General features: G+C 42.2%; 1 protein-coding gene across 3 annotated transcripts in view; it reads right to left on the bottom strand.

Moving 5' to 3' along the window:
• LOC115159479 (PHD finger protein 24) overlaps nt 1–21644 on the bottom strand; it is a 38259-nt gene extending 16615 nt beyond the window's left edge. Inside the window, exons 1-3 of one of the 3 annotated variants that reach the window (XM_029709231.1) lie at nt 21554–21644; nt 2750–3183; nt 806–991 (exon numbers count right to left, since the gene is read on the bottom strand). In XM_029709231.1, coding sequence (XP_029565091.1) covers nt 806–991; nt 2750–3181 — 618 coding nt within the window. In that variant the 5' untranslated portion in view covers nt 3182–3183; nt 21554–21644. Of the gene's footprint in view, nt 1–805; nt 992–2749; nt 3184–10505; nt 10929–21553 lie in introns of those variants that run through there. The other 2 variants (XM_029709230.1, XM_029709232.1) reach the window with 2 other exon arrangements.
• Between the last annotated feature and the right edge of the window lie 2865 nt (nt 21645–24509).

The raw sequence follows: 24509 nt of genomic DNA, 5'->3' as shown, positions 1-24509 counted from the left end.
ACTGCACATAGCCAATCTGTAAACAGCCCATCCAACTACCTCATCCCCATACTGTAATTATTTATCTTGCACCCCAGTATCTCTACTTGCACATTCATCTTCTGCACATCTACCATTCCCGTGTTTAATTGCAATATTGTAATTATTTTGCCACCATGGACTGACTATTTGTTGCCTTAACTCCCTTATTTTACTTAATTTGCACTCACTGTATATAGACTTTGTTTTCTTTTTTTTCTACTGTATTATTAACTGTATGTTTTGTTTATTCCATGTGTAACTCTGTTGTTGTATATGTCAAACTGCTGTGCTTTATCTTGGCCAGGTCGTAGTTGCAAATGAGAACTTGTTCTCAACTAGCCTACCTGGTTAAATAAAGGTGACATAAATACAAATACTGATCTTGGGCCAGATAGGATAAAAGTCAATTGTGCTGCATAGTATTTGGGGACATGGTGTGTTCAGGTTCATAAAGTGTGTGCTGTTAACAGTTAGTAGTCAGAGCGTTGGGCCAGTAACCGAAAGGTTGCTGGTTCAAATACCCGAGCCGACAAGGTGAAAAATATGTTTGTGCCCTTGAGCAAGGCACTTAACCTTAATTTGTATTACTATGGCTACCATGTAAAATAACATGTCACAGCGCCAGTCCGGTGAATGTGACAAAACAATTTTTTTCTTCTTTTTTAACAGTGGCGGGTATGACTCAAGGTTAAAAAAAAATAGATACAAAAAATGTAAAACAACTTTGTGGATCGTGGTTGGTCCATGTGAATCGACAATGGGAGGTTCAGATTGAGTGACTCACGCAGTAGTAGCAGCCCCAGCCTGTCGCGGTGTGGGCCGTCTCCCTCATCTCCTGCAGGAGTTCGGTGCGCAGGTAGCCCAACTCCCTCAGACAGCCGTCATGGAAGACTCGTGTGCAGGTCCTGCAGGGGAACAGGTCGTTGGCCGTCCACACCTCACACACCTCGCACATCTCATCATTGACCGGCTGGAGGAAAAGGCAATTAAGGTCACTAGGTTAAAGGGCATACTCAATTCATAAAACTCATTGGGGTTTGATGCCTACGTAGGAGGATCGAGTTGTATTTCATATCAACTATGTTGAAAGATGCATCCGTATGTCTGTGAAATTGAAGTCACTCACACACAGACTCTCAGACAAAGCAGCTTTGAATGATGAAGGCAAGCGGTCCTCTCCTTGAAGTTACAGTCTTGGCTGGGTATTGGCTTGATTAAACAGCGAATAGAAATAATTATGCCATTGTCTGCTGATTATGCAATGTACTCAAATATTTTATTTAAGTTTGTATTCAAAGCTTAGACAGCAATGTTTTCTTTCGTAATAATTTAATAAGTATGGAGTGACATTTTAGCAGTATCAGTTTAGTCTTGGTCTTCTCCTCTGATTTCAGGTCTGTCCCTCAGAACTGGATTTACAAGAGGTACACACTTGACTGTCAATACAGTGAAAATGATTATAGTGGGACGTTTGACTATAGCACAGGCAGTTATTAGAATAATAATAAGTTAGATTCAATTCACTGTCTGGGTATTTACCTTTTTAACCTATCATGGTCATCTGGACTGACCTTGTCAAACCTGGTCCCTGACAGGTGACCATAGCCAGAAGGAACCATACCTCCTCCATGCTCAATACTCAAACCTATGAATTATATCCCACAGACAGTGTGGTCTACACTCTCATCACATTATGAAACGGATGTAACGCAACAGTAGTTTCTAACTAGCTTGTCTTCTCATTATGTGGGAGGATTCTTATTATTCTGAAGAGGCTGATAGGAACGGAGAAATGACTATTGGTTCTACCCAACCATGAAGGAGGCTGAAACTGCTTTTCAATATCACAATTATAGCAGATTTTTTGTAACTCCTTGATGACTAATTATGATTTTTTTTTATACTCTTATGTGAAGTATCCTACAGCTCCAAATATAACAGTTTAATTTAGGTCTGATTTGGAGTGCTATAATAACATATGCCATTCAGCGTTTTGTTGCTGCTATGGCCATCCGTTTCAGTCAAACGTTTATGTTTTATCTTTTCCTCTCCAGTCTGACCCTGGAGCTCGTATTATTGTAACATATAATTGTTAATTACTGCAAGTAGTCCACTCTCTATTCAATTTGTTATATCTGATGAGCACCATTAGTGATAGAAAGCATAACAATCCTCTCTAAGAGTCCTTTTATAACAATGTGCTCTTCCTAATAGCCCCAACCAGCTGATTGGTCATCTGGTACACTGCTGAACCCCGCCCCCATCCCTGACCACCTCAGGATCCCAATTAGTTATGGTGGCCCTGGGTAGTGAGGCAGGGCCAAGGCCTCCTCTCTGAGACAGCCCGAGTACCCGCCCACACCACAGCACGCGCTCTATGAAGAGCACTTAGACAACATTTTTACGGTGGAGTGGAAATAGCTGGTGTGTTTAATTAGTCATATGTACGGGATAGACATGGTCCAACGAAATGCTTCCTTGCTCATCTATAAATGCTCATTTCACCCATGGGAGAAAATGATAGACTCACCATACTTAACAGTTGTTTAGGTCTCTTTTCAGTCAGAACATCAACTCAACTGGAGTGCATGGGAGATAAGTCTGATGCCATGGTAATTCCTTTACAATCTCACACGCATCTTTAAAATCCCAAGATTCGGGGATTTAAAGAACAAAAAAAAAAGTGTGGATTTAGTCAAAGTATACCTTTTATTGAACAATACCTTACCTGCTCTCTCTGTCCCAGTGCTATTTCTACAGGCTGGTCATCATTGGCATCTCTCTTGGGACGTACAAATGCAGGTGGGGTGAGCTGATGGCCGGTCTTGTCCAGATCCTCAGGCTCCACCCCCTTCCCATCCCGTAACCTATTCCAGGCCTCCTGGTTGACCTTACACTCGTCCCTGGTGGGAGCCGGAGCTGGAGCAGCAGCTTGCTGGGAGGTCCCCGAGGGTCCCACTTTGCTGTCTGCCTCCCCATGCTCCCCCTCCTCCTTTGGACTTGGTGGTGGCAAGGATTCAGCCGGCCCCTCTCCTTCCTCTCCAGATCTTTCCCCCTGGTTTGTTGTGGATGGAGCGCGTTCCTTCATGCCCTGCTGAAAGGCAGAGACGACCGAGGTGCATTTCTGCACCTGCTGCTTCTTAGACATGAGCACTCCCATTACTATAGTTAGAGAGGGGGAGTGAGAGAGAAAGAGATGGGGGGGGCGAGAGAGGTCTTCATTACTGTGTGCATGGCATAAATATCGGTTGAGCGATATGGTTCATTAGACTTGCCATTTTATCAAGAGTTACTATCAAACTGATATACTGAACAACTTTGTGTGGTGTTTGTGTGCTTGCATTACTTGCCTTGCTCTTAATGGTTCCATTCTCAGGCCTAGTGACATATGATCTATCACCAGATTGATGAGCAGAAGCAGCTGAGCGCAATCACATCCCACTGGGCACAGATGTCAATTCAACATCTATTCCACTTGGTTCAACATCATTTCATTGAAATAGAAACACGTAGAAACAACGTTGATTCAACCAGTGTGTGCCAAGGGGGATGAAATGGAGCAGTAAACATAAATCAACAAATGAAATGGATGGGAATCGTAGAATAAAACCCAGTAATCTCCAGACAACAAACAGAACATATGTAACTAACTACTTGTGCTCATTCCACTCGGCTCATAAGTGATCATGAATTCCATTATTGAAAATGGGGCAGTTGGATTCAAGTTGATTACACGGTACTTAGAGGACACATGTTGTGATCTGAAATCTAATCCCATTCATCAAGAGTACAACAGGAGTCCTTCCGTGACTCTGTCCTCTCCTGTCATTCTCCGGTTGAAGGGCTTTAGGCTTCAGTTCTTAGGGCTTTTGGTGTACTATTCCCCCCTGCTCAATGACAGGATTTGGAGGACATTCTCTCCTCACACCCATAGGCCTTTACTGATACAGCCTCCTGTGGACCTCCACTAACTAGCAGCTCAGACAGACAGAATGTGAACAAGCTCAAAGTCCTCTTAGTGACAGGAGGAGATAATTATGCTGGTGTAATTAACCTCACCCAGTGATGTGTCCTTCCTCCCTTAGCTCAGAGTGTTGAGGTGATGGGGGACGGGTGATACAGTGACGAGGCTTAGGAGCCAGGATGTGTCTGCGGAGTGGTCTGTCTGGGTACTGTCTCATATTAGATAGTATTGAAATCAGGAGTAATGGCAAGGTCCAGGGTGGTCATCTTTGTTGAATCTACTCAAAATGTATTGAGGAAACATACGATTTGTCACGTGCACAGGATATAACAGGTGTAAAACAGTACAGCGAAAATACTTACTTTCCCAACAATGCAGTATTAAATATCAATGGGAAGAGGAAATAATATAAAATGTTATCTAGTGTAAAAGGTGTTTCCAGACACTAGAACTAAGTTAAATGAAAGTGAAGAGATTGCACTGTGAATAAGGAAAGAGCATGCAGGGGATCATATAAAAACATGAGCAGGTTAAAAATAATAATCTCCTTTGCCCATGTCAGATATCTTCTATGATGGGAAGTCTGACTGTGTCTGGGAGTTGGAGCTCACATATTGCTGCAAGACTCATGGCACCAGGTTGTGGGAAGAGTCTATAGAGCTCACAGAGCATCTGAGGAAAACCACAGGGAGGCTACAGTCAGGCTCCACTGGAGGCCATCGCTGGCTGACCAGACCTGGCACACACACACACTACCATCCTGACTACAGGGCCTGGCACCCCCTGATAGATATAATAAATAATCCGCCTCTCATTACTAAACATCTTCCCCTGGAGCTGGAACTGCTCGTAGAGAGACTGAGCAGAGTAGCAGTCCTCCCCGTTTTGAGGTTAAAGGGGCAGTGCAATTAAAACATGATTTTCCATTTTTTTTTAATGATATTTCCACACTATGTGGTCGAAATAACACTCTGAAATTGTGAAGATTACATATAATGCCCTTTGTGTAAGCCGTTTGGAGAAGAAAAAGAAAACAGAATTTCAGCCTTTTCAGATGGGATGGAATTTTTGGCCCACATCATGATGTCACAATGTGATCTGATTATAATAGACCAATGACTGTTCACCTGGGTAAGGGAGTGGGCTCTAGACCATCCTATCAGCCAATCAAGACTGTGTAACGTGTATGCTGGGAGTCGGGAAGTAAGTACAGGGAGTGAATTTAACAATAAATAGACGAACATGGACAAAACAAGAAACATGAGCAGCGTACAGACATGAACACAGAGTCAATAACACATAGGGAAAGAACCAAAAGGAGTGACAGTTATAGGGAAGGTAATCAGGCAGGTGATTGAGTCCAGGTGAGTGATGAGGCGCTTAACGATGGTGACAGGTGTGCATAATAATGAGCAGCCTGACGACCTTGAGCGCCAGAGAGGGAGTATACGAGAGTACCCCCTCCCTGATGCGCAGCTCCAGCCGCCAACCAGAGGTACGATACCGGAGACCAGGAGCAGGTCGATAGCTTCTGCTGAGGCGCGGGGGCCTGACAAGCCGGCTGAGGCATGGAGAGCCCAGCTGAGGCATGGGGAGCCTGTCGCGCCAGCTGAGGTATGGGGAGCCTGTCGCGCCAGCTGAGGTATGGGGAGCCTGTCGCGCCAGCTGAGGTATGGGGAGCCTGTCGCGCCAGCTGAGGTATGGGGAGCCTGTCGCGCCAGCTGAGGTATGGGGAGCCTGTCGCGCCAGCTGAGGTATGGTAGCCTGACAAGCTAGCTGAGGCGTCCTCGGTAGACACGGCAACGGACGCTTGACGGGGCAACCGGGTCTTGTAAACCTGACGAGCCGGCTGAGGCATGGAAGCCTGATGAGCCAGCTGAGGCACCCCCGGTTGTTCTGGTACCTGAACACGACGTCACCTACACTAACAAAAAAAAACACAAAACACTCCCCGATGCTCCGGCGTTATTCTGTAACATGTACACTGGGAGTCGGGAAGCAAGTACGGAGTAAATATTTTAATAAATAAATGAACATGGAACAAACCAAGAAACACGGGTAGCATACAGACATGAAACAATAATGCCTAAGGAAATAACCAAAGGAAGTGACAAAGGGAAGGTAATCAGGCAGGTGATTGAGTCCAGGTGAGTCTGATGAGGCGCAGGTGTCCATAACGATGGTGGCAGGTATGCGTAATAATAAGTAAACTGGCAACAATGAGCGCCAGAGAGAGCGAGCAGGAGTAGACGTGACAATGTATGTAAATATCATCCCATTTGTTTCCTAATGCCTGCATGATCACTGAGCATTTCAAGGGCCAAAAGAGGCTCGGGGAAATAAATTATTAAACAGTGGTTTAGACATAGTGATTACCTAAATTAATAAAGACTGCATGGGGGCTTTAACTTATTTATTTTTCTTGTGGAGGCAAGTTGAAGCTGACAAGTTGGTCAGTGCTTTGTACCATAAAGGGAATTGAGAAATATGCCACTGGTTGTCTAGCAGGTCTGCTAACCCAAAGCTTTTGCCAAGTAACTGTCACAAAATAATATACTTCCCCTAACACTTGGCTGGTGTTTTGGTAAGAATGTTTACACGAATCTTACCTCATGAGACACTCAGAATGTGTAGCCTATAATCCAGAATTTATAGTAGTGAAAACTGCATTTATTTACAAAAGGGGATAAAGACTCAATGTCTAAGATGGCAACAACCTTTATCTTTTGTCCCACATACTACAACTCAGGCTAAATCCAGAGAAATGTGTAGGGGAGGAGTGCTTTGGTTCCGTCAGGCTGGCTTTTCACTCGTTTCCTACAGGAGCAGCTGGGTCAGACCACTCTGAATGATTTAAATGCCCCTGGATCATTTTGGGGGGGGGGGGGGGGGAGGGGTGCATGGAGCGGAAAACATTGCCACTCCTTGGGGCCGGACCTGACATACATGCATGGCAGAGAGAGAATCCCAGTCTGAATGAGCTGCACTGCGACAGCCTGAATATTCTCCCACTTGGTCTTGAGATATGGGCATCATTCTTGGCCCTTTTATTGGCACTTGTCTCTTTCATATTTTTCTGTTTAACAAGACCCGTAATACCTATGGAGAAGTGGGTATTACTGTAATAAAGCAAGAATAACGATTGTGCAGCGTTTTTCGGCAGAGCAGCAGCATAGTGAATTTGCTCAAGCTAAAGAGGAGCACTTTCACATGCAGTGACCATTTCTGAATGTAATTTTTTTAATGAATGGGCAACACACACGGTTAGATGTCTTACACAACTACTTACTCAATGTGTGGATCCAAGTGTAGATTGTTGCCTACAGAAACTTCTGAATCAGTCTGATTTGCTTGTTAATTTTAACTAAGACCTCAAACTGGGTTTGCGCTCTGTAGAAGCAAGGCACCCAATGGTGGTGAACAAGATGGATGACGCTCACTGCACCGTCTTGGTGTAGTTAAATATTGATCATTTTGGAGGAAGATAAGAGCACCATGGTGCTCTTTAAATCCCTCTGACCTAGCGCTCACTCCCAGTAATCCTGTTTGTAGACTGTCTATACTCCACTGGTCAGACATGATCTATCAGAACGAGTCCATGTCTGGCACTGCCAGGCAGCTCTGATGGAAGTTCTTGGGTGTTATATAGAATCTCATTTTGTCCCGCAGAGATGACATTTTGGCAAAGGCAGAGCATATGCCAAACAGGAAATGAATCGTGGACTGGAATTAGAATGGGTTGGATCCTGTGAGCCGTGTATCAGGGGCAGATCAGGACATCTTGGTGCTCCATTAGTATTCAGTCAGACACCTCCACTGCACAGGTCTCTAAAACACGTTTTATGCGCGTAAAGTCATACCATATAACAAAAATAAATCACAACAGCGGTGATGGAAACAGGAAGGGTCGGTACAGTTTTATAAATGCCGATAGACAATTTGTTTGACACAGTGGGATCTTTTTGTGCCTGTAAAATTATTTATGCAACAAATTGAAGTGGAAACTATTTCTTGCTCAATTGTTGATAGAATAAGCATCATGTAAAGGCAAATTTGCGGTCATCCCACTAGGCACAGACATCAATTCAACATAGTTTCATTGAAATGACGTGGAAACAACGTTGATTCAACCAGTGTGTGCCCACAACCAGTGTGTGCCCAATCCGTTATTTAATAAAGGTAATGTTGGTGTTAGCTTGAGTAATTGGAGATGGGAGTGAACTTTTGCCTTGAGCGCATGCGCAAAAACCTGATTGGGTAAGTTTGCCATTTATTGCAATTGATGGTTTTGCCACAAACTATCAATAGATTGCATTTTCCAATGGAAACATTGAATTTGTGTTTTTATTTTGTACATGAGAACTTATCAAGAGGGGTTTTTATGTGCACTGTCGTCACACACAGCCTTTTATTCGCAACAAGTCAGGTTGATGGAAACAAACCTCTGCTGGGAAAAGTTAGATTTTATATAATATTCGCATGAAAATCTGTCGCAAATTGGATGGAAACCTAGCTACTGTGGAATGTCATCCAAGTTTAGCGCCTACATGATTTTTTTTTCTTCCTGCATTATACAAACTGGTGGATTTAAAAGATTAATTCAATGAATCCAGTTTCACAGTAAGGCCTGAGGTTCTAGGTCTGACTACAGAGTTGACTGTACATGTGACATGTTTTTCTTCACAGGTCCATTCTGGGTATGTGCTGATTAGAATCCCAACCAGTCCTCTTTTTCATGCTGGGATCATTTGGGGGGGGGGGGGGGGGGGGGCGCACAAAGCGTTCATGGGAATGAATCCCATTTAGCCAAAGATCTCATCCACGGACCCCCAGAGCAAAGACCTGGAACTAATTACACTAACAAGTTTGCCAATGAGCAGAATCGTTTACAAAATGTACACACACACACACACACACACACACACACACACACACACACACACACACGTAAGCATACATAAAAATGGTAGAGCCAATGGTTCCTTTTTGGAAATACAGACCATCAGGCAGAAGCTGTATAATCACATCTGTGTGAGGCATACTGCCATAGTTCTCTGTGCATGTAGAGAATGACTGAGACAAAATCTCCTTGCCCTGCTGGGATTCCTCATCTCTGGTACACCGAGAACACCTCTTCTCTGTCTCAGAACCCAACAAAGACACCCAGGGGGCTGACAACTGTCTGGTTAGTCCCAAAAACAACATATGGTGAGTTAAAATTCTGTTTGTGTGCTGTCCGTGGTGCACAGAGAGGCGCTTGGAAGTAGAGGAATTTAAATCTAAATGCATCCTTAGAGAGCAGCTCCTATGTTGGCATTGACAGGCTGCCAGGCAAGCAGAAAGGCTGTGCCAGTCAATACACTGAGGCTGAGCGAAGCGGACAATGGCCACTGTGAGAACGGCAGAGGAACATGCACAAGCTGCAGGGATCTGTCGCAGGCTGTTGAGCAGGACTCAGTCCAGGGCTCCAGGACTCCCTAGGTACAAGACCTGTGTTGACCCCAGGATGGGACATACTACCTGGGGTAGTATTGAACTCTGTTGCTCTGTTCTGCTCTGTTGCAGGTAGCCTACTTAGTGGGACATGATTCAGCCTTTGGTCTTGAGGAATAGCAGGATGTTATTTCCCCCCCACCCACATGACTAACTCCTTTTCCTGCCACCATTAACTGAAGTGAGCCATCCTACACTGCCCAAAGAGAGGTTATGATGCACAAAATGATCAAACGTGGCTGGGATCTACCCCCCCGGCTGAGTGCTGACCTAAATCGGCTGCGAAACGTGCTGTATTCCAGCCAGTTTAAGTGGAACGATTCCAATCATTTTTCAAATGAACTGTCAGTATGCCAACATTCCATACAAACAATCAACAGCCATACAGTAGCTGAAATCAGTTGATGACTTAATGCAACAAGTACTGATATTTTATAAACACTCAGTTTTCCTAGAAAACATTGCGACATTTATGGTCTGTTTACATATATTTTAAAGGTTATTTATATTGGCATAAAACCGGTGTAAATGTATTTATAATCATATGACAATATTTTAGGTTGACAGTAATTATATTACACAATCTCTGATATACATCAGATGCCTTACTTTCAATTTCCTGCATAAGAAAAAGAAAGAACTGCATCACCTATGCCACAACTACCATTCATTAAAAATAGACTGGTTTGGATTTCTCCCTGACCACAATGGCTGCCATTTCATATAATTTTGGAACTTGGGGCCATAGCCACTCTAGTAATTGAATAGGATATCTGTGGTTTCACCCCTATAGCGTTGCGAAGGCCTTGCTGACACCAGGTCACTATATCCAGCCTATGAATGTTTAGTTTTTTTAAAAAACACAGCCATCAATCATTGGCAGATGAAGAAAAATGCTATAGCCTAGCTCCTGCAAATCACCCGAGATGCCTTTTCGTCATGCATTAATTAAATGCAACTCTGAAATGTGTTATGCAACAATTTTGCTGTTGGTCTGTATGTCATATTGAAAATAAATGGAATTTACCTGAGATAAAATCGGACAACTCTCCACCGCGATTTGGGACTTTTTTTCCTTGTGTCTCACGAACAGCTACCCAGCATTGCAAGGCTTCGATTGAATGAAAAGTACGCGTTTAGCCTACTCAAAATAGCCTGGATTGCACAAATATATACTGAAAATGTGACACGAATTACCTATCCGTGATAAGAGTGACAAGAGTCCGTCAAAACGCTGACGTGGACAGCTCCAGTGCTGAAATATTTTCCTTGCCACTTGCACGTGTGGAGAGCGACAGTACAGCTCCGCCAAGAGGAACGCGCCCTTGAAAATGCAGCCTTACGCACAGCACAGTTCCAGCCAATATAAAGAACCATGGAGCAGGTGCTGTGCACTAATCACACCCACACTAACAACACGCCTTGCTAGTCAATCGAAAGCATCGAAGAGCTAGAGAACTTGTAGGCCACTAAATCTACCTTCTTGATTGGCCGGGACCAGTTCTAAAAAAAATTACGTTTGTGCCAGGATACACTTATAGCCAGTAACCTCCCAGAAAGGTTGAGAACGTCATGTAAATGGAATGTGGAGGCTTTCACAGCCCTCACTCACTGCTCTCATGGATCAATATCATCAACTCAAAACAACATGATGCAATCTGTCTGGAGATCTAATGGAAGCCTATAGAACTATCTGTTGACACACAGTTAGGATACTCATCGGTACAGCACAAGACATGCAACCAAAGGACTCTTTACAGTCCCCAGGTCCAGAACAGAGGCTGGGAAACTTTACATGGAACTCTGCCACAAAGGGGCCTGGAGAGACACAGCCACATACATACAATGTATTAGACCTAGATATTGCGTGTATATGCTGACATGTAGGCTGTGTGATGTTTTAAAATGCATGTATTTCACTCCTTGACTAATATGTTCTGTACTATGTATCATGTCATGTTTCATGTGGACCTCAGGAAGAGTAGCTGGTGCTTTTGCAGATGCTAATGGGGAATTCTAATAAATACCAAATAGTTCAAATTGAAGTTCAGGCATCTTCCAAATGCATTGGAAATTATATTTTGACATATTCAATTGCAGTACTGCACATTTGAACAGAGAAGAAATTCAAATGAATATCATAAATTGTAGTCCTTGTGCCTGAACACTCAGCTTCTGACCACATGACTTTAAAAGCCCTCAGTTTCTGAGCACATTGCTTCACTAAGATTGCCCTTTCTACATACACTCCCCTCCATATGCATTTGGACAGTAAAGATTTTTTTTTTTAAATTTGGCTCTATATTCCAACATTTTAGATTTGAGATGCATTTTGTTGGATACATTTGTGGTTTGTTTTGGACTATGTTTAGCACAAAAGGAACTGAATGTTGAACAATATTGTACCATTTTGGAGTCACTTTTGTCATAAGTAAGAATAGAAGATGATTCTGAGCACTCCTGCATTTATGTGGATGCTACCATGATTATGCATAATCATGAATAATGATGAGTGAATTTACAGAGGCACAAAGATCACACACACCACCCCCCCAAAAGAAAATGCTAAGCTCCCCTGTTATTGGAAAGAGGTTAGTTAGCATGTTTTGGTGTAGCCTCTAACCTTTATCGTCATTATTCATGATTCATTTTAAATCATGGCATTATCAGGATTAATTTATAAATTGTTCGTAAATATCTTACCTACTCACTTAAAAATAAAATTCCTTAAGGTCGTTATTCAGTTACTATTGGGCAAAACATAACACAAAACAAACTGAAAATGCATCCAATGAGTTTGTAGAGTCACAAGCTTGATGTAGTCATTGCGGGCAAGGAATATGGGACCAAATACTAACAGCTTTTGACATTAATACCCTTTAAGTGACTAGTTTCCTTTACACTGACCGGCTTGGATGGTGCAATGGAACAGATCATTAGCAGTTCATCCACAATGCAATAGCATTACCATTAGCATTCATTTGGCTGGATTTAGGAGAATAGCCTTGGCTGCTTTTCATGCACCCTAATGAACAAATTCCCCAGCACCATACCAGAGACAGTGTGTCACAGTCTCCTATCCCCTTTCGTTCGCACCCGTACCCTCCATAGATATGGTAATTGTTGCATTGCCTTATGGTTGAGCCAAGATTGATATGAGTGAGTGATATGCTTGCTTCCTTTGTCCTTTTCTTATACAGACCTTCAACTCAAGTATGAACCTTTACAAAGCCTTTCATTCTTCCGTCTGCGATCCTTGTGACTGTCCCACTCTAGATGGAATTTCCTAAATGATTGACTGTTCAGGATTCAAACCAACATAATGAAAAGCACATCCACGCTCTTGCTCTGCTCAAAAAAGGATTCAGAAAATAAAAATGTAATTCAATGATCTGTTTTATCAAAACAACCCCAAAACATTCATTCATCAAAGGGCAAGTCAAGGCTTTCATCTGTTGTATACCATGCAAAAAAAAAAAAGATTTAGAGAGCACAAAAGAGAGCTGGCTATTATCCAAGTTGTATCCATTCTCTCATTCCTAATCCATGTCAAATGTTTTAATTGGAGATTTTCAAAGGTTATAAAAATATTTCAGTGTCTCCAGATTGATCATCTTTCATTCCCTTTTTTTGTTCAAGCTGGACTGTTGCATTACAATTACTGATATGCCAACAGCCTCTCCTTCCAAGTGTAGTTATACTGTATCTGTATTTTGTCTAAGACAGCCGAGACAACGATACCTATCAGGGATCTTTCACAGTGTACTCTTCATCAAATCAGCTCACACTGCCAAACAGTGTCTGTCAGAGACTTAAAAGGAATGTTTAGAGGCCAAATGTGCTGCCGCAAGGAGATTGTTCCAGATCATTGTGAGTCATGATTTAAATATTAACCAAAACTTTGTTTTTCAGAGAATATGGGGATTTTCTTTTCTCTTCAGTTCAATGCAGTCCCCATCAGAGGACCATCAAAACTCAATAACAGAGTGAGCAGACAGTATAGGAGGAAAAGTGAGTTTAGAACTGACGTGGTGCTGTCCAACCTATTTAGTCTAACATGATTCAATCATGTAACCGGAGGCTGTACAGTATAATACTTTAAGTGCAATGCTTCACTATAGGGATACTCCCAACCTTGGCGGTTGGTCTTTCTTCCCTTTTCAAATAGCTACGAAAAAATATTCTAGTAGTGCAGGGGTTTACACAAAGAGATAAACCCATAGGGTTTACACCCTTCCAAAAATAATCAACGACCTACATATGACTGACCCTGGAGTGTGTCATTCTCTGAGATAACATTTAGCCTCCTTTCTAAACTGGGTTAAAACAGTCCTTCATGGTTTGATAGGATTTAAAATAGAAACTTAAGAAAACATCTGTGCATCCCTATGTTACTGTATTGTGTTAATATTTACTAAATAAACTAAAGTTTAAAAAAAAGTTACGTTTCTTAACTGCATTGTTGGTTAAGGGCTTGTAAGTAAACATTTCACTGTAAGGTCTACCTGTCTGACCTGTTATAGTCAGCGCATGTGACAAATACAAATTTGATTTAAACATGAATAGGAGGGGGGTTGTAAAAGTATAGTGATGTATGTTGATGTCAGGACTGTAGCCAAGCAACTAAAACAACTGATTTAGAACTACTCCAATTTGTGAATTGTTGCTCTTGCAAAGTGTCATGTCTCAATTGGCACTGTGCAACTGTCCTTATAGGCCCTTCCTTCATAAACCTGGGAGATAGAAACAGCTGGTTACACCACCTTACCAGACATAATAGAATAGTGACTAGATTAGGGTCCTAATGCTGAAACGCGAGAGAGACTACTACAGTCAATAGTCTCCTTCATTCAGGGGTCAGAATCACATTTATTCACACTATAGGCACTGAAGCTAAAAACTACAGACTATACTTTAAACACTTTAAGCTACATTGTAACTAATATACAGTTGAAGTTGGAAGTTTACATCCACTTAGGTTGGAGTCATTAAAACGTGTTTTTCAACCACTCCACAAATTTCCTGTTAACAAACTATAGTTTTGGCAAGTCGGTTAGGACTGTGTGCATGACACAAGTAATATTTCCAACAATTGTTTACAGACAGATTATTTCACTTATAATTCACTGTATCACAATTCCAGTGGGTCAGAAGTTTACATACACTAAGTTGACTGTGCCTTTAAACAGCTTGGACAATTCCAGAAAATTATGTCATGGCTTTAGAAGCTTCTGATAAGCTAATTGACATCATTTGAGTCAATTGGAGGTGTACCTGTGGAAGTATTTAAAGGCCTACCTTCAAACTCCATGCCTCTTTGCTTGATATCATGGGAAAAGAAATCAGCCAAGACCTAAAAAAAAATATTGAAGACCTCCACAAGTCTGGTTCATCCTTGGGAGCAATTTCCAAACACCTGAAGGTACCACGTTCATCTGTACAAACAATAGTATGCAAGTATAAACACCATGGGACCATGCAGCCGTCATACCGCTCAGGAAGGAGATGCGTTCTGTCTCCTAGAGATGAACGTACCTTGGTGCGAAAAGTGCAAATCAATCCCAGAACAGCAGCAAAGGACCTTGTGAAGATGCTGGAGGAAACAGGTACAAAAGTATCTATATCCACAGTAAAACAAGTCTTATAAATCGACATAACCTGAAAGGCCGCTCAGCAAGGAAGAAGCCACTGCTCCAAAACAGCCATACAAAAAGCCAGACTACAGTTTGCAACTGCACATGGGGACAAAGATTGTACTTTTTGGAGAAATATCCTCTGGTCTGATGAATCAAAAATAGAACTGTTTGGCCATAATGACCATCGTTATGTTGGAGGAAAAAGGGGGATGCTTGCAAGCCAAAGAATACCATCCCAACCGTGACACACGGGGGTGGCAGCATCATGTTGTGGCGGTGCTTTGCTGCAGGAGGGACTGGTGCACTTCAGAAAATAGACGGCATCATGAGGGAGGAAAATTATGTGGATATATTGAAGCAACATCTCAAGACATCAGTCAGGAAGTTAAAGCTTGGTCGCAAATGGGTCTTCCAAATGGACAATGACCCCAAGCATACTTCCAAAGATGTAGCAAAACAGCTTAAGGACAACAAAGTCAAGGTATTGGAGTGGCCATCACAAAGCCCTGACCTCAATCCTATAGAAGATTTGTGGGCAGAACTGAAAAAGCGTGTGCGAGCAAGGAGGCCTACAACCTGACTCAGTTACACCAGCTCTGTCAGGAGGAATGGGCCAAAATTCACCCAACTTATTGTGGGAAGCTTGTGGAAGGCTACCCGAAACATTTGACCCAAGTTCAACAATTTAAGAGGCAGTGCTACCATATACTAATTGAGTGTATGTAAACTTCTGACCCACTGGGAATGTGATGAAAGAAATAAAATCTGAAATAAATAATTCTCTCTACTATTATTCTGACATTTCACATTCTTAAAATGAAGTGGTGATCCTAACTGACCAAAGACGGGATTTTTACTAGGATTAAATGTCAGGAATTGTGAAAAACTGAGTTTAAATGTATTTGGCTAAGGTGTACGTAAACATCCGACTTCAACTGTATATAAAAACTAAGAAACAATTTAACAGGATGATGTGCAATGGGGTATATATATATATATATATACACATACATACATACATACATACACACATACATACACACACATATATACATATACACATACATACACACGCATGTGGACCCAGCTTCAAATTAGTAGATCAAGCCCTTTCAGCCACACCCATTGACAGGTGTATAAAATCAAACACAGAGCCTATGCAAACTCCAAAGACAAACATTGGTAGTAGAATGGCATTACTGAAGAGCTCAGTGACTTTCAACTTAGCACCGTCATAGGACGCCACCTTTCCAACAAGTCAGTTCTTCACATTCTTGCCCTGCTAGAGCTGTCCTTGTCAACTGTAAGTGCTGTTATTGTGAAGCGGTAACATCCAGGAGCAACAACGGCTCAGTCACAAAGTGGTAGGCCACACAAGCTCACAGAATGGGACCGCCGAGGTCTGAAGCGCATAGCACATAAAATCATCTGTCCTCGGTTGCAACATTCAATACCAAGTTCCAAACTGCCTCGTAGCAACGTTAGCACAAGAGCTGTTTATCAGGAGCTTATTGAAATGGGTTTCCATGGCCGAGCAGCTGCACACAAGCTTAAGAACACCTTGTGCAATGCCAAGCGTCGGCAGGAGTGATGTAAAGCTCGCCGCCATTGGACTCGTGTGCAGTGGAAATGTGTTCTCTGGAGTGAAGTATCACGTTTCACCATTTGGCAGTCCGGACTAATCTGGGTTTGGTGAATGCCAGGAGAACGCTACCAGCCCGTATGCATAGTGCCAACTGCAAAATTTGGTGGATGAGAAATAATGGTCTGGGGCTGTTTTTCATGGTTCGGGCTAGGCCTCTTAGTTCCAGTGAAGGGAATCTTAATGCTACAGCATACAATGACATTCTAGACTATTCTGCTCTTCCAACATTGTGGCAAGGCTCTTTCCTGTTTCAGCATGACATTGCCCCCATGCAAAAAGCAAGGTCTATACAGAAATGGTTTGTCGAGATCGGTGTGGAAGAACATTACTGGCCTGCACAGAGCCCTGACCTCAACCCCATCGAATGCTGACTGCGAACCAGGCCTAATTGGCCAACATCAGTGCCCAACCTCACTAATGCTCTTGTGGCTGAATGGAAGCAAGTCCCCGCAATGTTCCAACATCTAGTGGAAAGCCGTCCCTGAAGAATGGAGGACGTTATAGCAGCAGAGGGTAGCAACTCCCTATTAATGTCCATTATTTTGAAATGAGATGTTTTACGAGCAGGTGTCCACATACTGTTGGCCATGTACTGCAGTGTTTCCAAACCCTGGTCCTCCAGTACAAATGTTCGTTGTAGCCCTGTACAAACACACTTCATTCAACTCATTGAGGGCTTGATGATTAGTTGACAAGTTGAATCATGTGTGCATGTCCAGGGTTACAATAAAATGTGTACTGTTGAGGGTACTGGAGGACCAGGGTTGGGAAACACAGGTGTAGTGTATATGTTAGAGTCAGTCCGTGGCATAGCGCAAAAGGCAGTGCAGAGAGCAATGTGCAGTCCAGGATGAAAGTGCATGGTGCATAGTCCGTGCGTGAATAGTGAAAAGCCTATAAGTGGGAAGATCAAAGTGGACCAGATGGTCGGTTAGTAAGGTTCACGGCGCGGGGGAAAAGCTGTTAAGGTGGCGGGAGGTTTTCGTTGTGATTGACCTGAAACGTTTGCCAGAGGGGAGTCTTCTGAAGAGGGAGGGCTCGGAGTGAACGAGGTCGGCGAGGATCTTTCCTGCAAGCTTCCTTTTCCTGAAGGGCAGGACCTCGATGGAGTGCAGGTGCAACCGATGACCCTCTCAGCAGACCGGACAATCCGTTGCAGTTTGCCCTTGGACCAGGCACACGCATTCCCAAACATTGATCGAAGAGGTGAGAATGGACTCAAGGATGGCTTTGTAGAACCAGATCAGTATCATCTGGGAGAGTCTGAATTTCTTCAGCTGTGCAAGAAGTACATCATCTGGTGTGCCTTTGTGACTGCTGTAATGTTGTCCTCCTACTTGAGGGAGATGATGGTCCCCAGGAATCTGAATGATTCAACCATACTTTCAGCTGAGCCATAGATTATTTTAATTTATTATTATTTAACCAGGGAAAAAAGGCATTGAGATCTAGGTCTCATTTGCAACATTGCAGAAAAGAAAATTATACACAATTTAAAAACAAAATTAAATAGCAAATATTACATACACAATCAAACATGTATCAATATGCTTCCTGAAGACAATCACCATCTGCACAGTTTTGATAATGTTCAGCTCCAGGTTATTGAGCTGGTCCTCTGTAGCTCAGTTGGTAGAGCATGGCACTTGCAATGCCAGGATAGTGGGTTTAATTCCTGGGACCACCCATACATAAAATGTATGCATGCCTGACTAAGTTGCCTTGGATGAAAGCATATATTATACTACTGTGACTGCACTAGGAAACCATTCGGCCAACTTCTCTCCAGTACATAGACTCATCATCGTTGGAGATAAGGCAAATCAGGGTGGTGTCACCTGCAAATTTGAGTAGCTTGACAGACGCATAGAGTGAGTGGGGTGGGGGGGCACGCAACCCTGTGGCGCCCCTATGCTGAGTGACAGAGACATCGCTACATTGCTTTAAGCACACAAGCACTGGTCAGAGCCTAGGATCCTAGGGCTGGTAAATTAGTCTGTGGCTTAGCATTCACAATCAAGCAACATAATTTAACTAATATTAGGGATGATAAGAGATTTTGCTTCTTGTAGAGTGTATAGGGTAGATACCAACACTAATGTATTAAACCTATGTATTAAATGTATTAAACAAAGAATTGACTGGTTGAGATTGCTAGATGAAATCTATTGATGGTGCCTCCTGCTGAGCAGTCGATTGCAATGCTTTATGGCCTCTGAAGGAACCAAGTCAATAATTCACATATGATGGAAGAAACCCTGCGGAATGGTGCTTGTCTCCTCTTGGGTAGGTTTGGATCCTTGCATTTTACAGCTTATACCTTAAAGGGCCACTTTTCAACCTCATATTCATGATAACCAGTGTCTACATGTGAAAACTGCACATTTTTAATTTTGGTATAAAACATTTTAAAAAGTTCTACCCAATGACATCAAAAGTTACATTTTAAAAACAGTGGTTTTCAAACACTGAGAATAACGGTGACATGGGGAGCAAGGAAATACCATCCCTCTGGCTATAAACTCATTGCAGGTTTTGAAAAAGCACTGGTTTTTCTTACTTTTAATCCTAACGTGTGATGTCACAGAAGTATTTTTCACAGATAGCGTCATTTTCACAGACACTGGTTTGGTGCTGGAGATAATGAATATGAGGTTGAAAAGTGTCGGAGTTGGCCTTTAAGGCTAGGTGACGGCGCATCAGTAGTCTAGTAAGCTGAGCCAACAGTGTGGACCTGCCAAACAGTCATTATGGACCACAAAACATCCATTAGGACCAGTGAGACGGCCAGGCAGAACCGCTGACAGCCTTGAGCAATGAATTTAATTAAATGTGTCACAGGTTTCTGCCTATTTATGGCACAGCTGGAGTACATAGGACAGGCTGTAACGCTGGTGAGCACAGCAGGAGATTTATATCATATAATCTCCCCTGATAAAAAAATAAATAAAAATAGACCAAACACCATTTCAAAACCTGCACACTATGATGTGTAGCTTGCCAAGTAGAAAATAAAAAAAGTATCTTAAATGCAGATAAATGTGATATATACACACACCGACCTGTCATAAATATGTGCGGAAAAAGAGAAGAAAGCTAAATGCAATTGAACAGATCAGCTGGAGGGTCTAATTATCTCTTGGGGAATGCTGTGCTAAGGAGATTCATGTTTGATGTTTTGTTTACGCAATCAATTACTTATTTTTCTATTTACACAGTATTTGGGTCATGACTCTTGGGTCCCGTGTGGCTTAGTTGGTAGAGCATGGTGCTTGCAACACCAGGGTTGTGGGTTCGATACGATTCCCACGGGGGACCAGTACAAAAAAATATGCACTCACTACTGTAAGTCACTCTGGATAGGAGTGTCTGCTAAATGACAAAAATATAAATTACCAGCTGTGTGTACATCGCATAGCCCTACATTAAGTTGATGGATATCGATTATGCCGGAATGAGGACATTAACACCAATGAAACATACGGTTTTCAGAAATGGGGCATCGGGGAGAGTATCTGCCACATCTCTACCTAAGATGGAGAGAGGATGATTTGGGTGGGTGGTGGGGGGGGTTGTTTGTACAATGTAAATCAAGTTAATGCTTCCTCTCTAAAATGTACACTGTCAGACAGGAAGCATTAACTTGACTAGCAATGAACCATCTGAAGAAATGCAATTAGCCGCTTACAATAATAGATAAGATTATCAAACTGTACAGTAATGCTTCATCTAGAAATTTGTCATGATTATTCTACAAACCATCAATAGTGTTGAAGCATTTTTCATATTTATTTCTGTGTCTGGATGATGAGTGAAATAAACTCTTCATCATTACAGTTGCAGACTGTTGCATGATACAATAAATCCATAGGCATTTGGTTAAAAAAAAAATTTAAAGCAGAAAAATATTTTTGTTGTTGTTGAGTTTACAGACAAAAAGTTGACTGAAAACGTGCTACTTTCATAAGTATATAAAAAAAAACCTGCTGAGATGAAATGCATAGCTGCAGAGGAACACATATCTAGTCTTGACAAATGCGATGAAATGCGACGCAATCATGCTATGAAAGTGTAATATTAATTAGAATGGATTCTAATTAAAATGATTTAATTAGGTTATTTTAAAGCAGGAATCCCTAATGGTGAAACTGCCATGTTCATTTGCGATATTGCAACGACAGAGAAGTTACTTCAAACAATGAACACTGTTTTTTTTTCCTTCTGACATCATTGCACACATTTACCACGATGCTGGATGCTCCTCAGTTCCATTAACAAAACAAAAACAAAAAGTGCTCGGGCGAACAGTGGCACTGTTTCCCTTATGCCGATTTCAGCTTTAAGTATTCTGTTAATTTAATAGACCTGCTGCCTCAATCAGTAATAAGTAAAACAGGATTACTAACAAAAATAGATACGTTTAAATACTATTTATACAGCCAGCTGAAAACTATGGCTGACAGCAGCCTGACAAAACCTCAACATGAGAGGATCTCTGCTGATTAAAGAGGAGAAAGAGATGAGCAGAGAATGGTCACCTCTGACTTCATTCCTCTTGATCAAATCTCTTATTTTCCAATAGGGTAGTTCATTGTTCATTTGTCTTTTAGCAATATATCTTTGATTTACTGTGAGGGCACTTCACTGAAGAGTAACTTCATAAAAGTTGGACAGTAATGAATTGAAAGTGCATTAGCTTTAGAGTAAGGAGAAAGAAGGCCCCTTCTGTCTGCCAGACAATCACTCAGATGTCAAATATAAAGTGTTGACGGCACAAAAGGAATTCCATCTTACCGTGGCAGTAATCCAACAAACCGCTTTACAGCACTTCTTCCTGTAAAGGAAATAGGTATAACCAGAACCTGATGTTGTGGTGCACTGAGCATTCAAACTTTCAAAGCATCAGAGGGAACCTCTCCCGCCAGAGTGTTAAGACAACAGTGTGACAAAGCCTGTCTGCATTGCTTTCCATTGCATGCTATTTGCAACCAATTGAAGGCTGTCTAATTACTGGGCTCCTCTCATTTGCTGATAAGGATTTGGGTGTGGCCGTCCAGAGGAAGGAGCTCCATGGAGTGGACACCAGGGCTGCGTTCAGTACGTTTTTACGTTTTGGAAAGTTAAATTGAACAGAAATAGTGCTGTACTGAACGGCCAGTTGAAAACGGGGAGGGGTTGGGCTGTGGAATGCTGTCAGCACGCTGTCAGCCACTTCCCTTTAATATGTCACTTATTACTTCAAGCCACACCCACCAAAGGGGAGCAAACGTACCTCAAAGTCCGTTTAAGAACATTTTGGGGGAAACGTGTCGTTCAGTAAACCGTACCACAACATAGCAAATGTTCAAGCTAACTGAGCGCACCTACAGTAAACACTTCCTTGTATGTAAAGAGAAAATAAATTACTCTTTACTTGGTCTTGGTCTGTTCATTTCCATATTTGCCAGCTCAAGCAGATTTCTTAGAACCTTAGAGGACTTCCCCGCTAATGAACATCGTAGCATAGTCTTTGCATTGTTACATTGGCCTCACAACCACAAGGCTGCAACTGTACCCTATTACAGTGCCCTATTTACAAGAATACATTTGAACTTTGTATGTCCTTCCAAATGAACATAAAAAAGTAATCACCGTAATGTTGAATAAGTCAACACAACATAAGATAGGCCTACTTTAATAAGTGGTCAACAAATTACTGTTGCGTAAGGGAATATGTGACGTCATTTGGAGGTAATGCTTGAAAACTGAGAGCTGCAGGGGAACATCTACTATCTCACTGATCTAATTACCCTCTTCCGCACATCCTCACAAATTACTGTACGGCTGTCTACCCAAATCACCAGTTGGATAAGTAAAAAGTGCCTCTCTCCAAGGCAGCATGACACCTTGCAAACAGAGAGATGGAGAGACATGCAAAGGCAACATGATCTCATCAACTCACTGCGCTAAAGTTTGTTTTTGTTCAGATTCAGCACCGATGAACCCAGCTGTGGTTCCTGAGATTGCGGACTGATGGGCGCAAGGGAGACGCAAGATAAAGATATACATCCATCACATCCAAACTGAAGGCGTCACCGCTCCAGTGATGATGCTCTAATGTACTTGAGTCCGAAAGACAGGCTCAGCTTGCATGCATAATTGATTTCGTTGCTGGGCCAGATTAAAGATGGGCATGCTTTTGTGCGCGATGAGAGGCGGAAAATGTTTTCTGTTTGGCCCTAATGTGAAAGGAAATGGACTGCCACTTATCAGAGATGCACTGTTATGAATGCCTTGTTTATTGGTTCAACTCATCCTGTTGTTGGCATGGATACAGTGTGAAAAGAGAGGGTGAGACAAAGAGAGGGGAGAGGTCAAGAGTCTGAATCTACAGTGAGCTCCAAAAGTATTCAGACAGTGACACATGTTTTATTGATTTGGCTCTGTACTCCAGCACTGTGGATGTGAAATGATACAATGACTATGAGGTTAAAGTGCAGACTGTCAGCTTTAATTTGAGGATATTTTCTTCCATATCGGGTGAACCGTTTAGACATTACTGCACTTTGTAGTGAATAATGATGAGTGGGAGTACAATATTTGAGTGTCTTTTGAGAGTTTTTCTCACTCATTATTCACGATTCATTTAGGATTCAAGATTCATACAGTCTTGAAGGAGTTCCCACATATGCTGAGCACTTGTTGGCTGCTTTTCCTTCACTCTGCGGTCCAACTCATCCCAAACCATCTCAATTGGGTTAAGGTTGGGTTATTGTAGAGGCCAGGTCATCTGATGCAGCTCTCCATCACTTTCCTTCTTGGTCAAATAGCCCTTACACAACCTGAAGGTGAGTTGGGTCATTGTCCTGTTGAAAAACAAATGATAGTCCCACTAAGAACAAACCAGATGGGATGGCGTATCACTGCAGAATGCTGTGGTAGCCATGCTGGTTAAGAGAGCCTTGAATTCTAAATAAATCACAGACTGTGTCACCAGCAAAGCACTCCCACACCATCACACCTCCTCCTCCAAGCTTCACGGTGGGAACCACACATGCGGAGATCATCCATTCACCTACTCTGTGTCTCACAAAGACATGGAGGTTGGAACCAAAAATCACACATTTTGACTCATCAGACCGAAGGACAGATTTCCTTTGGTCTAATCTCAATTGCTCATGTTTCTTAGCCCAAGCAAGTCTCTTCTTCATATTGCTGTCCTTTAGTAGTGGTTTCTTTGCAGCAATTCGACCATGAAGGCCTGATTCACGCAGTCTCCTCTGAATAGTTTATGTTGAGATGTGTCTGTTACTTGAACTCTGTGAAGCATTTATTTGGGTTGCAATCTGAGGTGCAGTTAACTCTAATGAACGTATCCTCTTCAGCAGAGGTAACTCTGCTTCTTCCTTTCCTGTGACAGTCTTCATGAGAGCCAGTTTCATCAAAGCATTTGATGGTTTTTGTGACTGAACTTGAAAAAACTTTCAAAGTTCTTGAAATTTTCAAGATTGAATGACCTTCATATCTTAGAGTAACGATGGACTGTCATTTCTCTTTGCTAATTTGAGCTGTTCTTGCCATAATATGGACTTGGTCTTTTACCAAATAGGGCTATCTTCTGTATACTGTACCACCCCTACCTTGTCACAACACAACTGATTGGCTCAAATGTATTAAGAAGGAAAGAAATTCCACAAATTAACTTTTAACAAGGCACACCTGTTAATTGAAATCCATTCCAGGTGACTACCTCATGAAGCTGGTTGAGAGA

Source organism: Salmo trutta, chromosome 23 (assembly GCF_901001165.1).
Source record: "Salmo trutta chromosome 23, fSalTru1.1, whole genome shotgun sequence".
Classification (NCBI taxonomy): domain Eukaryota; kingdom Metazoa; phylum Chordata; class Actinopteri; order Salmoniformes; family Salmonidae; genus Salmo; species Salmo trutta.
The sequence above is the reverse complement of the archived record's forward strand: the minus strand, read 5'-3'. Positions and strand labels throughout refer to the sequence as shown.